At 38.5% G+C, this 21,425-nt stretch overlaps 1 protein-coding gene across 1 annotated transcript in view; it reads left to right on the top strand.

The window, feature by feature from the left end:
* The window catches only part of LOC140231216 (semaphorin-1A-like), a 46,788-nt gene that overhangs the window by 6,789 nt on the left and 18,574 nt on the right, over positions 1-21,425 (top strand). The window contains exons 3-7 of the mRNA XM_072311361.1: positions 6,675-6,803; positions 8,518-8,642; positions 13,755-13,835; positions 18,716-18,829; positions 19,830-19,908. Of these exons, the coding sequence (XP_072167462.1) occupies positions 6,680-6,803; positions 8,518-8,642; positions 13,755-13,835; positions 18,716-18,829; positions 19,830-19,908 (523 nt within the window). The 5' untranslated portion in view covers positions 6,675-6,679. The remainder of the gene's footprint in view (positions 1-6,674; positions 6,804-8,517; positions 8,643-13,754; positions 13,836-18,715; positions 18,830-19,829; positions 19,909-21,425) is intronic.

Below are 21,425 nucleotides of genomic sequence, written 5' to 3' on the forward strand. Positions count from 1 at the left end.
CGTAAAATAAGGCTCGAATTTCTTACGTGATTCATGCGTTTACGTGACTTTTGGGCTGTGTGACAGGTCCTCAAAAGCCAGGTTTTTGAGCAGCTTAAAACTCGGCTTCGCGTAAAAGTTTACACACTTCTAGGCAGTATTACGCTGTTTTAGTTTGTACAATTTTTGCGTAGTTTGCGTTGTTCTTACGCGAACAGCGCGCGAAATATGCGTGGAATATCAGTGATCGTTTGCGAAAATGTTGCCGCTATCACGTTTATGTGCGATTCATACGCAGTTAATTGTGATACAAGCGCAGATTATGCGTGATTTTCCGTGGACCTCTGTCGTCAGGCGTCGCGCACAATCACGAATTCGCCCTATTTGGGGCCTTTGCGTGCCTAGATGCGCTGATTAGTGATTTTTTAGTGATATTTCCGTAGTTCTTGCGCAATTCATCGGTGATTTTCATCGCGTAAATCAGCGAAAATTCTCAACGGACAAGCACGCGCAAAACCAAATTTCTTGCGTGATTCACGCAAACTAACGCGACTTTTGGGCAGTGTGACCGGGCCTTGAGGGTCGGGACTTGGCCGGGGATTTCTATACAAATATGCCCGACTTGTCGGGGACTTGGCCGGGGATTTCTGGACAATTAATATTGCCCGGACTGTCGGGGAATTGGCCGGGGATTTCAACTTCAATTTTGCCCGGCCTGCCGGGGACTTAGCGGGGGATTTCCGTGAAAATTTTGCCCGACCTGTCGGAGACTTGGCCGGGACTTGGCCGGGTAGTGTAACATGCAAAATTGCAAGTGGGATGTAAGTCCCGGCCATCCCCGGGTACCCATGGGCCGGGACTACAATTGACAAGTGCATAAGGTCCCAATCAGATCAATGTATACGCTGAATATTTCGCGAGGTTTTTATTTTCGTGAATTTCGCGAGTTAGGTGCTATTCGCGATATTAAAGGGACTGTACAGTACTGGTTGAGGTGGGGATTCATGTTTTGAACATTCCTAAGTGAGAGAATGAAAAGCCTCTTATGAAATATGAAAGAGCATGTAATTTTAAGAAGGATTCAACGTTTATTTGATGAAAATTGGTTTTCAAATGGCTGAGATATCCAAAAACGTGCTAATAATAAAAGGCGACATGCCACAACTTTATTAGGATATCTTTGTTTCACCTTGTTTTTGGATATCTCAGCCATTTAAAAACCGATTTTCATCGAAAAAACTTTTGATACCCCTTAGAACTGCATGCTCTTTGACATCTCATAGAGTGGTTTCTGAATATCTCGCAAAACGTTAAAAGCTAAATCCTCACGTCGACCAGAACTGTACACACCCTTTAAAGGACAAGTTCACCTTCATAAACATAAGGATTGAGAGAATGTAGCAATATTAGTAGAACACATCTTTGAAAGTTTGAGGAAAATCGGACAATCCGTTCAAAAGTTATGAATTTTTGAAGTTTTTGTGCAGTAACCGCTGGATGAGAAGACTACTGCAGTGTGTGAATAGCTTAGATGTCACATGCGTACACAATATAAGGAAAATATAAAGAAAATTTCACAAAATTTCATCTTTTGAAAAAAGTACACATTCCCCGACTCGTTACCGACAAATGTTATGGGTAATATTATTCCCCCTGCCTTTAGAAAGAGGCAAGTCAAGTGCTCTTTTATTATGCGAAAAAAGTGAAAATATGTTGAATTTTCTTTACATTTTCTTTATACTGTTGTACGCATATGACTCACAAGCTTTAGTAGTCTACTCATCCAGCGGTTCCAACACAAAAAATTTAAAAATTCATAACTTTTGCATCGATTGTCCAATTTTCCTCAAACTTTCACTGATGTGTTCTACTAATATTGTTGCATTCTCTCAATCCTTATGTTTATGAAGGTGAACTTGTCCTTTAAAGACACGCGAAAATATTGACTCTTATCCCGATGTGAATGTGACATACACGTGTACACTTCTGCGTTCAGTACAGGACTCCACAGTCGCGAATTTAACCACTCGCAAAATCGTTGGGAATTCCCGATTCGCGAAAAAATTTAGACTCGTGAAATATATGGCGTATACAGTATATGATCAAAGCTGTAGATACCTCTACATTTTCCATGCAGGGCATTGATATTGTTCAAAACTAAGAATGAGCACAGGAATCTCTAGATTAAGTACAATGTGAGTAACTAGATCTATATTCCATTACATTTAGAAGTGATTTGCATGTTTTATTTGTTTGTTTTTGTTTTTGTTTTTGTTTTTGTTTTTGTTTTTGTTTTTGTTTGCGTTTGTGTTTGTGTTCTTTTTAACAGGCCTTTTTTTTTCCTAGATAAATGATTTTTCTCCATCAATTGTATCTTTTCCTCTCTATGCCTGAAATCTCAAACTGTTTACCTGGAAATTGGGGAATGAATGTCCAATTTGTACATGTATGCTGATTGTACACATCCCCAAAGCTGTTTATACCTTGTGTAACTTTGTGGCTAAAATTAACTGTTCAGTATGTTTGGAGTAAGATGATAATGACAGGCTGATTTTGATCGCATTTTGATGCGTTTGTGAGATTTAAAAAGTGCAGAGAGCATGTCACACTCCATTTGCACTGCCGCCTTCTAAGGCAGACAATGGCATGGGACATAAAGGCCAGAGACAAAGAAAGCCATGAAAAGGGGGCTGATGGCACAGACAGTACATTCATGTGTGTAATGCTGAAATCACCTTTTTGGGGGGAATTCACAATCTCTGTGGGATATGACACTCATTACTTCCCGTTACACACTTCCTGTATTTAGTAAGCACTGAAAATTTGTTTTTTTTTACCAGCAAACACACAGTACTCGCTGTGCGTACAGGATGTTATGTAAAGTGACATTTTGACCAGACGTACAGTATCTGCACACATCATGAAATGTTGTGCATTCATAACTGTATCCTCTAAATAAGAATAATACAGGCAATAAAGCTGTAGGAGTCCAATCATTTTCATGTATGTGTAATCAGATTTTCATAGGACATAGCACTCTAAATATCCTTGTCCATGATCACCCAAAAGGGGTAAGGAAGATGCCTGTTTGTGTGTTTGTTTGTTTGTTTGTGTTTTTTTTTTTCTGAATTTGTAGCAGGAGTACCATTCCATTACTGGCAGTGTAGCACAGTGAAATTGCTAGATCAGCACAATTAAGAAGTATGTTTGATGATAATATAATGTAAAGACGAGCTTGTGGTCTGTCACCAATGATGTAGATGTACAGTGTATATCTACCAGTACCAACAGTGCCATGAAAAAGGGCAAGTTTATAAAATGAGAGATTCTGTTGCCATGCATGGATGCAAAATTACATTGTCATTTGCATTCAAAACTTTATGTAAAACAAAGACATCAAAAAGGACTGTTATTAAAGACTTTGCTAGATATGTCATGAGTTATTAAGTGCCAATGTGTGGGCTACAATTTCTGTGCTGCATGCAAACTACATGTACAATTACTACAAGAACTACTGTATGTGTGTGGCCTATCATTGTTCTGTGTTGTGTGTGTGTGTGTGTGTACTGTGTGTGTGTGTATGTGTGTGTGTGTGTGTGTAATTTGTTCCCAGCTAATGAATTAAATGCATCAGAACATGCATGTCAGAATGATATACCGCTGCATGCAATACTGACTGAAAGGGTGTATTGTACGTGTGCAAATAGCTGAATGCCTTGGGATCTAGAAGGGGAAACCCCTTCTATTTGTTTGCATTTGATGTGCTGCAAGTGTACCTGGTTGAGCATAGCAACAGGGTCTTGCACATACTGTATGTACTCTTGCTTACATACAGTCCAGTGTACACTGTAAATCACAGACCTGTGTATAGTATTAGACCATTGTTCATCTCCATGTTCTCCAATCACTCACAGACCAGGTGTCTGGTTTATTTTGTGGCATCATTTATTTATGGAAAAACTTCCTCTTCTTGCAATATTTGCCATTTATCCATTGTATGGCAAATGTCTTGGTAGCCTACATTGATATGTGCATTCAGGGGTTTTGTGTGTTCTGTAGAGCTGTACAGTGCACTCCCGTTATACAGTCATAACGAAGTTCCTGTTACAACGAAGTACAAATTCAGGCCGCGACATTATCCACTCTGTGTATTTTTATTGTTTGTTTGTTTGGTTATAACGAAAGAAAACTGCTGGTCCAGAGGAATTTGTTTTAACGGGAGTCCACTGTATCAAAACTACAATGTACACTGTACCAAATGCTTTTAAAAATTCCCTCAACTTTACAGGAATTTTGCACTTGTGCACTCGATTCTCGGTTCACTGGACCTTCTATTCACAGATCTGGAATGTGCAGGGGAGGTTGTTAGCATGAGCATACATTTGTTATGTTGGTATGATAGCTTTTCTTCTGTTCATGAAGTGTAATATACACATGTAAACGTAATACAAATCTTTACACTAGCTTTAAAGTAAGTGCAGTGACAGTTCTTGTTGGGAGTTTCAGTGATTCCATTTATATACACTGTATGAAGATCTTTGCCAAGTGTTATTCATCATCTGTTTGTCATTTTAATATTGTTGAACATTTAAATGTCACCCATCTGCTCTAAATACATTGTACACCTGGTTGCCATGAAGCCAGTCACTGCTTAGTGCAATATACAGTATGTATTATTAAAGTTATCAAACACCTGGATTTGTATGCATAGGCCTGTGATTAGAAGAGATGATAAATTGCATACATAGCATGCAATAAGCTGTACTTTATCTCGTATGTACTTCCACCATATCATACACTGTACAAATAAAATTAGATATTTAGTCTCCGTACATACAGTAGTGTGTGTGTGTGTGTGTGCATGTGTGTGGTTTACACTGTATGTGCCGAATGATCTTGCATACGTGTGATACTGAGAAGTGGGCTATGAGCATTTTATGTCACTGCATGCTGTGGCATGTACAGTATGTACAGTTATTATGTACATGATGTATGCACAAAATGGAGTGACAGGTGCTAGATAATACACAACAGTATATACTGTAAACATGGAAATTTTTGTGGTATGTTAATTTTTGTGCATTTTGTGCTACTTTTGGCTAGAGCGAATACATGTAGTGAAGCCCACGTAAATATCCTCACAGTTTTCTCTGCACATTTTGAATGGGCTGTTTGCCAAGAGTGCAGCATGAGTTCAAGAACCTGCAAATATGTTTTTGAGCCGGTCAGCATGAAAAACTAATCGCACGAAAATATCTCAATGTTGCACTACATGTTCAGTTTAGGTGTGGCTTTATTTTATGTTCATGTCTATTTCCGCCACGAATGGGGGCTTATTCCTTTGATATAACATTAACAATTTTAGTTAATTTATGCACTACGTCTTGTAGCAATGCACCTGACTTGTTGCATACATGAGTAACCGATTGATCATGTTTTCTTCTTATGTTGGAAACTGCCAAGTATAGCTGACTTCCCTGTATTTGATTGCAGTATTAAAACTGATTTGGTCTAGCTATATCAGTACACCCATAGGTTCACAGTGTGAATGTGCTAGGCCAGTTTTTCTTCTGTGCACTTCATAGGTGGAGTAAAGAAAGTTTGCTGAATGTTTGCTTGTTTGTGTTTTATGTGTATAGCACAGCATGATTTGGAGAATACATTTTTACTGTGGGATACAAGTTTCTAAAAGGATTTCCTGTCAAAAAAGAAAAAAGAAAAAGAGTGATGCCCAGAATGAACTGTGACTATATTGTAGTATTTGTACACTTATTTTGATACCTTGGACACGTTTACATACGTAATGTATGAGTATATTCGTACACTGAGACACACACTCAGAATAAAAAGTCATACATGTACATTGTTGGTACATACCAGGTTGTGTAAACTCTGTACATGTTTCAAGTTTTCCTATTTTGGGCATTTTGTGTAGCCGTAGAGAGTGAAATGTGAAAACAAAATGATGTCATTTATTCACTCCATGGTACACCTGTGTATCATGGCACATACCTTTACAACTTGTAGTCTGTACAGAAGACCTGTACGTCTACAGTCTCCTATAGTTCAGGCCTACAAGCTTGTACATGTACACTTGTACTTGTACATGTATAAATATAGAAATGACAGGATCGCCAGCCAGCAGTATTTGCTTATAAAAATTGAAAAGTCATTTAATACAGAGAAAGCCTCCACCACGAGGAATAGAATTATGACCTGGGCACCGTTTCATGAATAAGTTGTCAGCCCTGACAAATTGTCAGTGTTTGACAATCACCATAGTAACAGACAGGTGATGAGAGCTTCCCAGCCAATCAAAACCCACAGGCTTCTACTGAAATTGTCAGACACGTACTGGGAACATGTCATGGCCGACAACTTTCATGAAATGGTGCCTGGAAGCCATGGAGCTGCAATATATGGTATACTCCCGCAACATAAAGATATGTCTGTGCATGAATTTATTGTCCATAATGATCATATTATTATTCATTGTTCTCCTTAACTGTCTCTCTTGAATTTGAATTATTTTGTTGATTGTACCAAGTATGTTTTTGCATTTTGTCTTGTTTTACTTGAGGTTCTCTCTTTCATTGATTCAGTGCCTCTTTTTTGTTGTTGCTGTCGTTGTGACAGTCTCCATTCGTTAAATCCCTTTCTCTTTCTCAATACTTTATACTCCTTCTGATATTCAGCCAAGATGGCTGTGTTTAAGTCCATCATCGGAGGAACTGTTCTCTGTCTTTTCCTGATGGATTCAGTGCAAGGGAAATACAACAAGGCAACATTCCCAACAGCAATGGATGCTTTCTCCACCCTGAGCTGTAAGTCTGCCTCATCACTGGCCTGTGCCTTTGTGCTCAAACTACCGTAGTTGTGGGTAAACTCGGCATAGGGGATAAACCGAAGACGCTTAACTGAAAAGACAGGAAAGTGCGCGCTAATCCTGTAGAAAACAAATGGACAGCACACGGTCCTCAAACGCATTACGCACATCACCTGAGACCACTTAAAGACGCTTGATAAACATTTACAAAGACAGCGCGTCTCAGGTGATGTGCGTCTTTACCTGAGACGCGCTGTCTTTGAAGTTGTTGTTTATCAAGCGTCTTTGAGGGAGTGTAGCCTGAACTCTATTTTTAAATCATGTTGTTGCCAAATTTTTACCTCCACGAACTAATCCTTATTACTTTAAAATCTTGTTCTTCAAAATACATCAAAAAAAAGCTATGACTAATTTTAAAATCTTTATAAGATGATAAAAATATCACTACCTGTGGAAATGAATGATGTTTCTCGGTGTACTGAGTTTGTACTTAGCTCTCTTTTGTATCGTCATGTAGGGTAGCCATTTTGTTTCCATTTTTATCATGCGCCTTCCTATCTTCCTACTATCTTTGGGGTAAACTCATCCCCTTGTAATGAGGGCGCTAGAGGCCTAGGTTACCCATAACTACAACCTTTCTTGTACGATAGTTTGTCGATGAATAGCCCTGTTATAGTGGATGTAACTGTGAGACATAGTCTGTTGTTCGTTGAGATGTCATAGATTTGGCGATGAAGTGTCGTGACCGTCTTGTAATAAAATGTCACGGGTCCAAGGCCCCGTGAGTCTGGGTGTGCAGTGATGTGTTTCATGCCATCCTCTCCAGTAAAAATGAGGCAAAACAATGTGTTTTTGATGACCCGACTTCTTCTGTTCTGACTTTTAAGACAGGTGAAAAAATTAATTTTGCAAGGTCTGTTTGTAAGCCCACTTCATGCTATATGCCTATTGTATATATTGTTGGAATTTTCTTCAGGTTTTCCATGGCGGTGTACCAAGGGAAGGAGAAGAGAGTTATTAGGTTAAAATAGATGTGTTGGTGCTGCTTTCGTGGATCCATTTTTAATCGGGTCAAAGGTCACTGTGATTTCTTGGAAATTTGCAAAAAATGCAGATCTTTATATGAATGCAGTAACTTAAACAAGTAGATGAGTGCCCTTTGAATTTGAGCAGCGGATTCTTTTTTTGTAAAATGAAACCTTCAAGGGCATGACTGCTACTGTATATACTGCACGTCATTTGTGTTGCAGGTTGAGGTTTTGTTGTTAATACACTGTATACTGTAAAACAAGGAATGTTCGCGTGCATTTTAATTCTGCAAATTTTGCGAGAGCCAAGATTCGCAAATATTAAAGTGCACATGAAAGTTCTTGTCTACACTATACGCATTGAATGTTAGAAGCAATTTGATACATGTGTGTTCCATACGGTGTGTATTCATGTCTTAATGCTCTCATGGAAATGTGACTTACAGTATATATCCATACAACGTTTCTTTGTGTCTGAATGCTCTCATAGCCATATGATGTATATCTTTACGACATATCACTATACTGTAACCCACTTGGTCTGAGAGCATCCATACTACCGAACTTGCTAATCCATGGTGTATGATGCTATGATACGAAAAGACATCAGTTTTGACCTTGATACCATGTCTTGACGTAGTCACAAGGACTGTTCTGCTCATTTCCCCCCTCTCATCTCTGCAGGCAGCTTTAGTGAGATTGATAACAATACCCTGGGGTGGAACATCTACCAAATTCTGGATGTCACCTCTTTGTATGTCCTTCTCGGGAGCAGAGAGCGTGTGTATGTTCTCAATGCAGATGATATGGTAAGCTTGCTGCAAGGATGAATATGAAGAGTTTTTGTCTCGCCCACCGGAGGTGAAGGCGAGACCTAAGGGATCCAAATGGCGTCCTTCCGGTGTCCGTCCGTCGTCCGTCATCCGTCCGTCGTCCGTCCGTCATCCGTCACAAATGTTAAAGTTTTCTTATGATGCATAACTTGGCAACTGTTGTAGCAATGGCAGCCACACTTGGGTGATAGAAGCACTAGGGGTATCTTCATGTTATGGTGTTGTCGGAGGTCATGTGATGATGTCAAAGGTCATTTGAGGTCATATATTAAAGAGTATGTGCAAGACTCTCTTTTCTATGTTAAAGTTTACCTGCAAGACTCTCTTTTGACAAATAACTTCACATAAGTTGCTTGGATTACAACCTAACTTGGGTCATATCACTGGGGGTACCTTCATGTTATGGTGCCGTTGGAGGTCACAGGATATAAAGGTCAAAGGTCATTTGAGGTCATACGTTAAAGTTTACGTGCAAGACTCTCTTATCACACGTAACTCGACACGTGTTGCTACAATTTCAATCAAACTTGGGTGATGGATGCACTGGGGGTACCATCACAAAAGAAGTTTGCTAAAACTCTCATCCCCTCAGCCGAATCATGAGCCAAACTGTGGTCGGACCACTGACTACAGTGGCTCGGACTTCTTCAGACTCGGGGGAAAATGGGTCACAGCGTAAGCGCTAAAGAGGAGTCGATAGCATAGGTCTCTATAGGAAACTTGCGCCATGCGCCCGCGTACGCATTTGACTAAACCACCGGGACCATGTACCTTGAAGAGAAAAGAAAAGCAAAAGATAAAAGTGAAAGATAAAGGCAAAAAAGAAAAGCAAAAAGAGACAATCAGAAGGAAAGCCAGAGACATAAAAGGGAACCATGTTATGAAATGAGAGATGTAGTGCAGCCCATCATATGATATGATGACAGATGTAACACAGACCATCATATGATATGATGATAGATGCACATTCCATCTTTTCTTTCAAACTTAATTTCTGCAGCACCCACCCCCCCCCCCCCCCCCCCCCCCCGGACACAGCTGTGATGACACTCGGTTTGAGTTTGCTGTGATCATAAAATAAAGATAATGTTGCTAACAATGCTCCAAAATGTTCGCATTTTAATATATCCCATTTGCTTTTACTATTTAAAACAGCCAACTTGCATGTGCCTGGTATTTGAAGGTCAAACAGTTAAGTTTGTTCAGTTCCTACAGGTTGTCAAAGTGTCAATATTTTGTACCCTTCCATCAAGGCATGAATGTCCATTGATAAAACCCAAAGAGCAATTGGGATTGAGTAAAAGCAAATTTCACACACACACACACACAAAATCCATTTTTCATGAAAATTACACATTCCATCACCGTGATACTGACATATGTTAAGGGTACACATAGCAATTATTCCCCCTGCTTTCTGAAAGCGGTTAGTCAAGTGCTCTTTCATAATGATAGAAAAGTGATTTTTTGTGGAATTTTCTTTATATTTTCAGTATATTGTTGTCCACACATTGTCATAACCTCTTGTAGTCTCCTCATCCAGCAGTTCCAACACCCAAAAATTGCTTTGCAGACCCACATACTAGTTTGGTAGGGGTTATCAAACAAGTGAAAGGTCACTTGATAGTTAAAGGAATGGAATACAATTGTAGTTTTGGTTGAGATGGGGGATTCAGATTTTAGCTTTTTTGCAACATGATTAGAAACCACTTAAGGAATATTATAGAGCATGCAATACTAGAGGACTTCAAAGTTTATTTGATGAAAATTGGTTTTGAAATTGCTTAGATATCTAACAAAAACAAAGTAAAATAAAGTGGGCGTAATAAAAGATGGGTCCCATCTTTTATCAGGACCACTTTGTTTGTGGAAAGCTCAGCCATTTTTTAAGTATTCTTCATTAAAGAAACTAGAAATGTCGCTATGGCGACTGATGCCTCCGCCATAATGCATTATTTTCCCAATAGGTGTATAGTACAATGTCTTCACATAACTGGCAGAAATATCTGGAATGTTCACTTTCCACGAACTGGGTTTGCTATAATTGTCTATTAAAGAGTGCAGGTACGCATATTTGGGGAATTGAAAATTTTTACTTGACTTCTGACCGATCTTACTATAAGTTTATGCATTGAGTATAATTTTCAAGGTATGAAGAAAGAGTGTAATTACAGTACAAAATATATCTTCTTTTTTTTTTTTTTGCATTTAAACCTGATCTTTGACCCTTAACATTTTACCTTTGACCTTCTGGCTAGAAATTTCCAAGAGAATCTCCATTAAGTAATACATGTACATTTATATTAAATTTTAAAACTAATAATGCAATCATTGCATATACTAGTATATGAGGAAAATAGTAACATTTTGAGGAGTTGAACTTGACCTTTGACCCCTGACTATTGACCCATGACCCCTAAATTCCCTAGATAATCCCTGCCAGTCAGTACATGCATATGTACCAAGTTCCATGAAGATACATTGAACTATTTGCGAGAAAAGTGATATTGCAACATTTTCACCTAACCTTTGACCTTTTGACCTTTGCAATATGACATGAAACTCTCTCTGGATAATCTTTACGCAGTAGTACATGTCTACACAAAGTTTCAAGAAAATAACTGCGGGCATTGCACAGATATGGGGGAAATAGCAACATTTTTAGCATTTGACCTTGACCTTTTGACCTTTGACCTCTTGCCAATGTCACTAAAATCTACTCAACTAATTGTCCCATCATACATCATCCTTGGACCACGTTTGGTGAAAGCTACTTCATCCAGTTTTGAGTTATCACGTAAACAGTTAAATTTTAGGATTTGACCTTGATCTTGACCTTTGACCTCTGTCCGATTTCACTGAAAAACTAATCAAGTAATTGTCCCATCATACATCATCCTCCAAGAAAGTTTGGGGAAATTTGCTCCATCAAGTCTTGAGTTATCGCGGAAACGGATACAGTTTCATGATTTGACCTTGACCTTTGACCTTTGACCTTTAGCCGATTTCACCCAAAATCTAATCAAATCATTGCCCCATCATACTTCATACTTGGACCAAGTTTGGTAAAATTCCATTAAATATTACTCAAGTTATCGCGTAAACGAAAGCGGACGGACGTACGTACGGACGTACGTACGGACGTACGTACGGACGTACGGACGTACGGACGTACAGACGTACGGACGGACGGACGGACAACCCGAAAACATAATGCCTCCGGCACCACTTCGTGGCGGAGGCATAAAAACAAAACTTGAATTCCTCTTTATAGAATTGTATGCTTTTTATGCCTCCGCCACGAAGTGGTGCCGGAGGCATTATGTTTTCTGGTTGTCCGTCCGTCCGTCCGCATTCGTTTACGCGATAACTTGAGTAATATTGACTGGAATTTTACCAAACTTGGTCCAAGTATAAAGTATGATGGGGCAATTAATTGATTAGATTTTGGGTGAAATTGGCCAAAAGTCAAAGGTCAAAGGTCAAGGTCAAATCATTAAATTGTATCTGTTTATGCGATAACTCAAGACTGGATTCAGCAAATTTCACCAAAATTTGTCTGAGGATGATGTATGATGGGACAATTACTTGATTAGGTTTTGAGTGAAATTGGACAGAGGTCAAAGGTCAAAGATCAAGGTCAAATCCTAAAATTTATCTGTTTACGTGATAACTCTAAACTGGATGAAGCAGCTTTCACCAAACTTGGTCCAAGGATGATGTATGATGGGGCAATTAGTTGAGTAGATTTTAGTGACATTGGCAAGAGGTCAAAGGTCATAAGGTCAAGGTCAAATGCTAAAAACATTGCTATTTCCCCCATATCCATGCAATGCCCAAAGGTATTATCTTGAAACTTATTGTAGACATGTACTACTGCATAAAGATTCTCATGTTTCATGTTTCATGTCATAAGGTCAAAGGTCAGAAGGTCAAAGGTTAGGTGAATGTGTTACAATTTCACTTTTCTTGCAAATGGTTCAATGTATCTTCATGGAACTTGGTACATACACATGTACTGACTGGCAGGGATTTTCTAGGGAATGTAGGGGTCATGGGTCACTAGTCAGGGGGTCAAAGATCAAGGTCAACTCCTCAAAATGTTACTATTTCCCTCATATACTATATATGCAATGCTTACATTATTATTTTTATAACTATATGCAATGCTTACATTATTATTTTTAAAACTAAAACTTGATATATACATGTATTCCCTAATGGAGATTCTCTGAGAAATTTCCAGCCAGAAGGTCAAAGGTTAAGGGTCAAAGGTCAGGTTTAAATGCAAATATATATATATACATTTTATACTGTAATTACACTCTTTCTTCATACCTTGAAAATTACTCAATGCATAAACTTATAAAAGGGTAGGTCAGAAGTCAAGTAAAAGTTCTCAATTCCCCAAATACAGGTACCTGCACTCTTAGACAATTATAGCAAACCTAGTTCAAGGAAAGTGAACATTCAAGATATTTCTGACAAACCTGTCATTTCAATATTTTGTCAGTTTTGTGAAACTGTCATAACACATTGTGAAGACATTGTACCATACACCTATTGGGAGACATTATGGCGGAGGCATCAGTCACCATAGCGACATTTCTAGTTATATTTTGTAAGGGGTTTCTTGTTATCTCACAAAAAAAGTTGGAAACCTGAATCCCCATCTCAACCAAAACTTTACCATCCCTTGAATATCTTGGGCCTGTGTCTGATTTCCTTCTTGTTATTATTTTTTTTTAAAGAATGAAAAATATATTGAAGTTGGTCAAATTACACATTTTTTTTTCATCAATGGGAAATACTGTATACGCCAAATATTTCGCGAGGTTTTTATTTTCGCGAATTTCGCGAGTCAGGTGCTATTCGCAAAATTAAAGACACGCGAAAATATTGACTTTGATCAAGCTATTGTATGAGTGTGACGTATGCATATACATTTCTCCATTCGTTCCAGGACTCCACGATCGCGAATTTTACCACTCGCGAAATCGTTGGGAAGCTCTGATTTGTGAAAATTTAGACTCACGAAATATATGGCATATACAGTAATGCTGTTGGCTTTTCATTCTGTTATTGCAGACCGTGAAAAACAATGTGTCTTTGGAGCTGGAAAATAGTGTGGACTATGACGCTTGTGAACTCGTGAATAGTGCTAACACAGTAAGTTTTAATCCCTTCTACATAGACTATATTTGATTAAATAGCAAGACCAACATCAAACACAGCACATTTACCATGAATATCACATATTTGTATGTTGAAATGTTTGCCCATGTGTGTGTGTATGGTTCATATTCTAGTGTACTAATCAAGGGGTTCCATAAACTGGGGTGACAAGTTGGACAGGCGGGTGACTTTGGACAGTTCAGAAAAAAAAAAAAGATTGTTTCACTTACAATTTTTTTGCTGTTGGTTTTTCTGAAAATATTTTTGTAGGTTATGAAAGGGGGATATGTGAATATTTGAATGAATGCACTTCTCTTGTATATTGCATTATCTTACATGTTTTGGGGGCTTTTCTTTGCAGGGTTCATGGAATGCTTGAATTTTGTGGCTGTCAAACTTTTGGTACTCTAGGAATACAGAAGTATGGAAGTTCAAGCCTATTTGTTGAATAGTGAACATGAAGTGGTCATAAACCCACCTGTATACTTCAGGCGCGGTGGAGCACCCCAATTATCTCGCAGAAATCCATCGGCAGCCAAGCCTCATTTGCATAAAGTAAACAACATGTACTCGCGTAGTTGAGAAAAAGTAAACAACTTCTCAAGCTAATAACAATTTCAGGAAACCTATTTTCGGATTAAAATTGAGTTAGTTTGAATTTGAAAACATGTCCGAATATGCACATATAACATATTAAAGGATTTGACAATGATAAAATGTGAAATTTTAGCGAAAACCTGGCGAGCAAAATTACCAAAAATATGCCTCGAAAATCATCCTAAAATTCACGAAGTGTGATTGCGGAACAAAAGCGCCATTCAAACAAAGTACACCGAAATTTATTTATCTGCTTGCATTTTAAATTTCATACCATAATATTCCCGGCCATGGTTGTGTCGGAAAAAAACAGAAGGTGATGTCAAAAATGACACGAACGCAAAGCGTACAGGTCGGTCCCATGTATAATTAATCGCGTCACTGTGGCGTTGCATGTCACAGCACACACAACGCATTGCTGCATGCAGCGTGCGCGGCAGCAGCTCAGCAATCACCGCCGTGCGACACTCAGCAAAATTGACTGCGTCACATGCAAACCAACAATGAGCACGAAATCCTGAATCTCACGTACCACGCATGCCCAATATTACGGGAAAAGAAATGACGTCATTTTCAATTGTTTCGCCGACTACAATTTTCTATTCCAAACCCTGTAGAAACAAGTTGATTTCTCAAAAAGTACAGGTGGTACAAAGCGAAAACTTTCACCATATATGGATTGAGGCCTGATGAACTTATGTTGCCAGTTTCGGACACATTGGAGCCCGGCCATAGTCCAGTCGGAAAAAAACAGAGAGCATGTTTTGCGAGAGGTGATTTTCAAAACGCTTTAATATCTCAAGTTCTAGTGCAGCAAATTTCATAATTTTTTCATCAAAAGGAAGGTTTTTAAAAACTTAGATAGTGTGGGAAGTTTGAGTTTACTAGCGGCACGCATAGCGGCACAAGGAGAAGGTAAAAATTTGACTTTTTCATGCACACAGTTTCGGGCAGCCGTGGATGCCCGTTGGAAATTCAAATAGAACGGGGCGATAATGAGATGCAAATTGGGGTGCTCCACCGCGCCTGACTTAGGATACCTGACCACCCTTACAAATTTCAAACTAGGTCATGTCCAATTTCACCCCAGGATTCGGGGTCACTTAATACGGGGTGACTTTGGACACCAAAGAAAAGTACCAAATGTTCGATGGCTACGCAATGTTTTTTCTTTCTTTTACAGATGAGATAGTTAGTTAGGATGGGGAGATCATATAAAAGACGATCTGGGTCAAGAGACTATCAGAAACTTTTCAGAAAAAAGCATGAAAGATGCTGTGAAAGCTTGCAAAATGGAATGATGATCAGGAAAGCACGTGCAGAATTTAACATTAAAAGAGGGACTTTGTGTAACAGACTGAACAATCGGCACACAGGAACTGTTGGAGGCCAGACAGTGTTCAGTGGGCAAAGAAAAGCCTTGTATTTCCAGTAGACATTGGTTTTCATTTTGTGAACCTAGGACCAAGAATTTAAGCAAATATTTCCTGTAGTTGGTTTTATTTCTGTGATTCCTAGGGCCAAGAAAACCTTGTATTTCCAATAGACATTGGTTTTAATTTTGTGATAACTATATATAGGGCCAAGAAAAGCCTTGTGTTTCCAGGAGACACGATTTTGTTCTTTCTTTCCAAATGCATAAAAAAAAAATGTGTTATTTTGCAAACATTTCAAATTGACCTAAAGTTACAATGAACAACATTCAAAGGAAATTACGAAATTTTCGTGTGTACATACCCCAGTACTTTAATCAGGCCAACCTAATTTGTACATGTATTTCTTGGGGTAAAACCCCAGATTATTCTTTAAAATGACATGAAAGTGATTCATGACATATTTAAATAGTAATTTACCTTATTAACATGGATTTGTAGAATTGGACAACCCAGTGATGGTACATGCACAATACCTCACTTATCCATGTGATCAAACTTGCTGACTATCCTAATTGCAAGAAAATTCATGCAGTGCCTTGTTTAAGTAGCATCCTTTTTCATTTTCAAATGTAGGGGTACCAGTAATTTTAGTACTAGTATCTGGAAAGAATTCTGCAACCAAATATCTGTGAATGCCTCTTTAAACTGGAATTCTTCACATGTTCATTACTGCAGAATTTTGCTTCTAAAAACCATCATACACAATGTATAAATCATGCATGTGTATTTTGTATTTTGTAAATCATATTTGCTGGTTGTTACGAAACATTTCAACATGTTTGAGTTGTTAAAACTTTTTTAAAACTTGTTATGAAACATTTCAAAATGTTAGAGTTGTTAAAACTTAAAAAAAAAAAAAATCTTGTTAGTAGTCTAAACTCTCCCCATAGGGAGTTTATCCTTGGACAAACAGCAATCCTGCAGGGTATATCGACAAGGTGTCTAGATGGTTGTCCAAAGTTGCCCCGAACCCGGGGGCATTTTGGACAAACTTTGACCAAAAAAAATTAACATAAAATAGAATAAACTGAAGAAGTCTCTATATGGCATGATATCCTCTTTATTAGTACTTGTTAACCCCCACATCAACCCCATAATTCCTTTGTTCTTAATGAAGATATTAATAAAAATAGTTCAGATTTGTCCAAAGCCACCCCGGTTTACGGTTCTAGTTTTTAAATCATTAGGTCCAATCCACCAAATGGGTGTTGGAAATAACACATTTTTTCAAGGTAGAACTGTAATGTATGGTTTTATTTGATGCACTCAGGTAACCCTTTATTTCCTGTCTGTTTCTGTCATCTTATTCGGCAATTAACTTTTTGACAAGAACAATGTATCTTTAAAGGAATTATTGAACATTTTGTTCTTAATTGGACACTCTTTAGCTCACCTGAGCCAAGGGCTCAAGTGGCCTATTATTGTGATACAGCTATTTGTTTGGTCCTGCAGTTTGTCTCCTGTATTTTCATGTTTTGATCATCTTCTGTAAAAAAAACCCAGGGTCTGATTTTGTACAAATTAGGCTGGAATCATTCTTAGGGATGGGGGTGGAGATTAAAAGCTCATTCAAATGGTGCAGATGGCTTCTATGGAGCTTCTGTGGTGGGGTTCAAAAGGCCTAAAAGTGAGTAAATTTTAAGAATCTTTTTCCCCATTCCGAGGGTAAATATAACCATGTTGGTGACATTTAGCTCGTCTGAGAGGTGAAGATTTTACTTTCTTCTTTTGACACTAAATGCTGGCACTGTCATCTCCTTCAGATTTTATGAACAGATATTTTCCCAACTTAGCAGAAAACATTCAGAGGGGTAGGAAACAAAGATGTTGGAATAGCTCCGGTGGCAGCCCCCTAAGGGGGCAAGGGGCAGGGGACCAAAGGAGCCAAAAGGATCAACATTTTAAATGATTCCTTTTCGTGATCCAGGTGTACATTGTAGCGTAACCATAGCATAACCAAGTTGTATCACAGTGATTCTTAATATTCTTTAGGATGAATGATATTATTTCTCAATGATGTTAGTAGTGTCAGTATTATTTGGCACTTTGAAGGGGAAACAGAGTCAGGATTGGAGACAAAGGGTTAAAACTTATGTTTCCATCTCATTCTCTCAAGCGGAAGATCAAATTTTCACCAGACTTGTCAGGAACCATGTCTAAGAGTATTGGAACTAAGTTTTTCAACTGGCACAGATTTACTGCAATTGGTGCTCCCACCATAACTGGACTCAAAATGACCAAAAAAAAAAAAAAAAAAAAAAATTAAAGGACCTGCCCAGATCTAAAAAGTAGTATAACGGAGTAGAATTACATTAAGGTACTTTTAATCCGTTGAGGATGGACTTATTTACTACAGCACATATTTCCCATAGACACTTGCCCGAGTATACTCGGAACTTGTCCTCAGTGGGTGAAGGTGAAGAATGTAACGTGTACAGTACATGAAGTTTTGTACTACTGTGCATCCTCTATCCATTCAAAAGTACACATTCCCTTCACTTGTTACTGACATATGTAAAGGATAATATCATTACCCTTCTTTCTGAAAGAGGTACTAGTAAGTCAAGTGCTCTCTCATTATGCTGGAAAAGTAAAAATATGTCGAATACACCAGTCTAAAGCGCCTTACAAATGCAATCATAATATATATGATCTCACAAACTGTTGTAGTCTTCTCATCCATCTATGGTAGCATCAAAACTAAATCAATCAAACTTTAAACAAGCTTGATGTATTTTTCTAGTATTGCTGCACTCCCTCAATTCCTCACATGATCACTTTCATTCTCGTAAGTATAGAAGAAATTTGATTTCTAATGTGGAGTGTGTGCTTCTTTTGCAGGAGTATATCTGCCAGAACTACATCAGCTTTGGATACTTTGAGAATTCCACAGCGTACCGTGTGTGTGGAACATACAATTCAGAGAGTCCCCGTTGCTATGATTGTAGTGTTGAGGTAAAGAAAAATTGATGTCCTTTTCCCTTAAATACTCAGAACACAGTGACCTGTACCTGCTGAAATTCCTTCATAAATTTCTAAGCTGCGTTCAGGGGTACAGAAGCAAGATTTTCTTCAGGTTTTTGTGCAAGTGAATGGAAGCTTCCCTTCTCTTGATATCTTTGACCAGCATTTAGGCAATCCCTCATTTTCAAATCAAGATAGGCTAATTCTTGAAACAAAGATGAACTTCAATTATTGATGGTCATTTCAATCGATATTGATTAAATGCTGGTGCAGTTATTGCCCAAGTGAACAACAAAGCTCAGTTATGAGGGTGATTAGGGAGTTGCCCCATAATGTAAGCCAGGGTAGGGGACTTCCTTTAGAATGACACATGTACATAAAACAGTGCCATGCTTCTGGATTCAGACTTGCGCATCAAGGGTTTTTCTCATGATCTCCCACCCCCCCCCCCCCAAAAAAAAAAAACAACAACAACAACAACAACAAAAACATGGATTTCCATCCACCAAGCAGTCACATTATGGAACAGTTTTGTTTGTCAATTTTAGCAACTTAAGTTAAAATATTACATTGGGGGAGGGGTGGGGGAGACACCCCATACACCGATTTTTGAAGTTAAACAGTTCATATGATCTTTTTCCCAGTATAAGCTTTGGAGTGAAATGCAGTGTTGCAAATTTAAGAGAGAAAAAATGTTGATTTCAACATGAAAATTTCCCCCAGAACCAGATGGGTTTATCTGCCAATCAAAGTGAACTGGAATTGTTTTAGAATCTAGATTTGTTTTTTTTTTAAATTAGAGTTGTAGATAGAGTGGAAGGTGCTACAGTTGTATATGTGATTTACAGAGAGTGCTTATGAATGTATTTGACTATTGTGTTGTAAGAATGTCAAGATGTATATGACTACAATATGAATATGGAGTGATTGTGCTTGTATTTGCTAGATTCAGTTGCAGATTTCTTTTTGACACCATGTTTTCTTCCTGCAGGGATATTGTAATAATGGCAGCCCAGTGGATAATATGCCCAGGAGACCACAGCAGAACTTCTCTTCAACAGGTCCTATTGGTAGGTTGCTTTCCACTCGTGTTTCAACGACTGTGGGACATTTCCCTTGCTAGCAAATCTTTTCAGCTGTTAAGAATTTTTAATTTTTCTTAACTACATTGTACATCTCATTTAGAATGCTGCATTTCTCTGCTCAATGGCATCACAAATGAGAATGTGGTTCCCTAACAATCCTTGCAAAACAAAGCAGCCAGACTTGTCTACATGACACCTAAACACACACACACACACATATGGACTCCCCCACCCCCAACTCCCATTGCTCAGTTACACTGGCTTAGAATCTCCCAAGGAACCCAGTAGTATACAAATAATGAATGTTTATGAGTGGAATGGACAGAATATTTCATTCTGTGAAAGATGAAATGATCCATTCATCGAGGCGCAGCCGAGTTGAATGGATCAAACATTTCATCTTTCACAGAATGAAATATTCTGTCCATTGCACGAATGAAGAACAGTTATTATTTGTTGTATATACTGCCTAAAATTGATCCTTGTCATTGGATGTTTCATTAATTTAGAAACATGAGAGAATCTGAGATCGTGTCACTGAGCACTTTACGCTAGCGCGCTGTCGCATACACACACTGCACATGCAAGCGTTTTAAGCTCGTAGTGTGCCGGACTCTCAGCGAGCGTGCAATGGAGCAAATCGTATGGATCCAAAATTGCACTGTAAATGGAGCCACAATTGCAATGACGTCATAGTGAAATGGGCGGAATGATCAATGTCAAACAACCAATCAAATGACAAGGATCTCTTCAGGCGTTATATAATATAACATATTAACAATTAGGCTTTGATCCATGTTGATAGACATGTTGCTGTGTAGTGTCAGCACAAAATTTCTGGTTCAGAATCTCCTTTTATGATGTGAATTCTTTGCAAATCCCTCATGACATCAGGGAAATCTCATGAGACATGATGGAGCTTCTGTGCCTGGATAGCTCTATTCAAAAATTGAAAACATCTTGCATGGTACCTGGTGTCTCTTTTGTACACTTGAAAGATGCCGAAACAGAGGGAACAGAGTAGTGGAGAATGCTTTGTGTCCAACGAAATGACATTAAGTTGCAATCATGTTTAAACAGTATGAATCAGAGGACCCGAGTTCAAATCCAGCCCAGTGCTTACATACATTCTTGGACAAGATGTTTTTATTCGCAATGTCCCTCTCGACCCAGGTGCATATGTAAATGGGTACCTGGCAATGCTAGGGTAATGATAATGGCAGTGCCCTCTGGTAGGAACAGTGGCTAAAGAGGCCACCCTGGGTAAAGAAGACCATTAAAAAAGATAATTATTGTGTCTTGCCTCATTGCCTTATAATGAAAGAAGGTTACACTTGGATGCAGCCTTTGTAAAGAACTGTGTCACTTGAAGCCAAAATACAGGTTTTATTATGAAGTCTCCTGACTGTGGCATTCCAAACAACTTTTCCAAAGTTCTGTGTGCTGTTTATTGGTTGTCATTTTCATGGAAAGCTGCCAGCCAAAACTCTTTGTGATTTTTG

The sequence above is a fragment of the Diadema setosum genome, chromosome 7, assembly GCF_964275005.1.
Source record: "Diadema setosum chromosome 7, eeDiaSeto1, whole genome shotgun sequence".
Taxonomy (NCBI): Eukaryota; Metazoa; Echinodermata; class Echinoidea; order Diadematoida; family Diadematidae; genus Diadema; species Diadema setosum.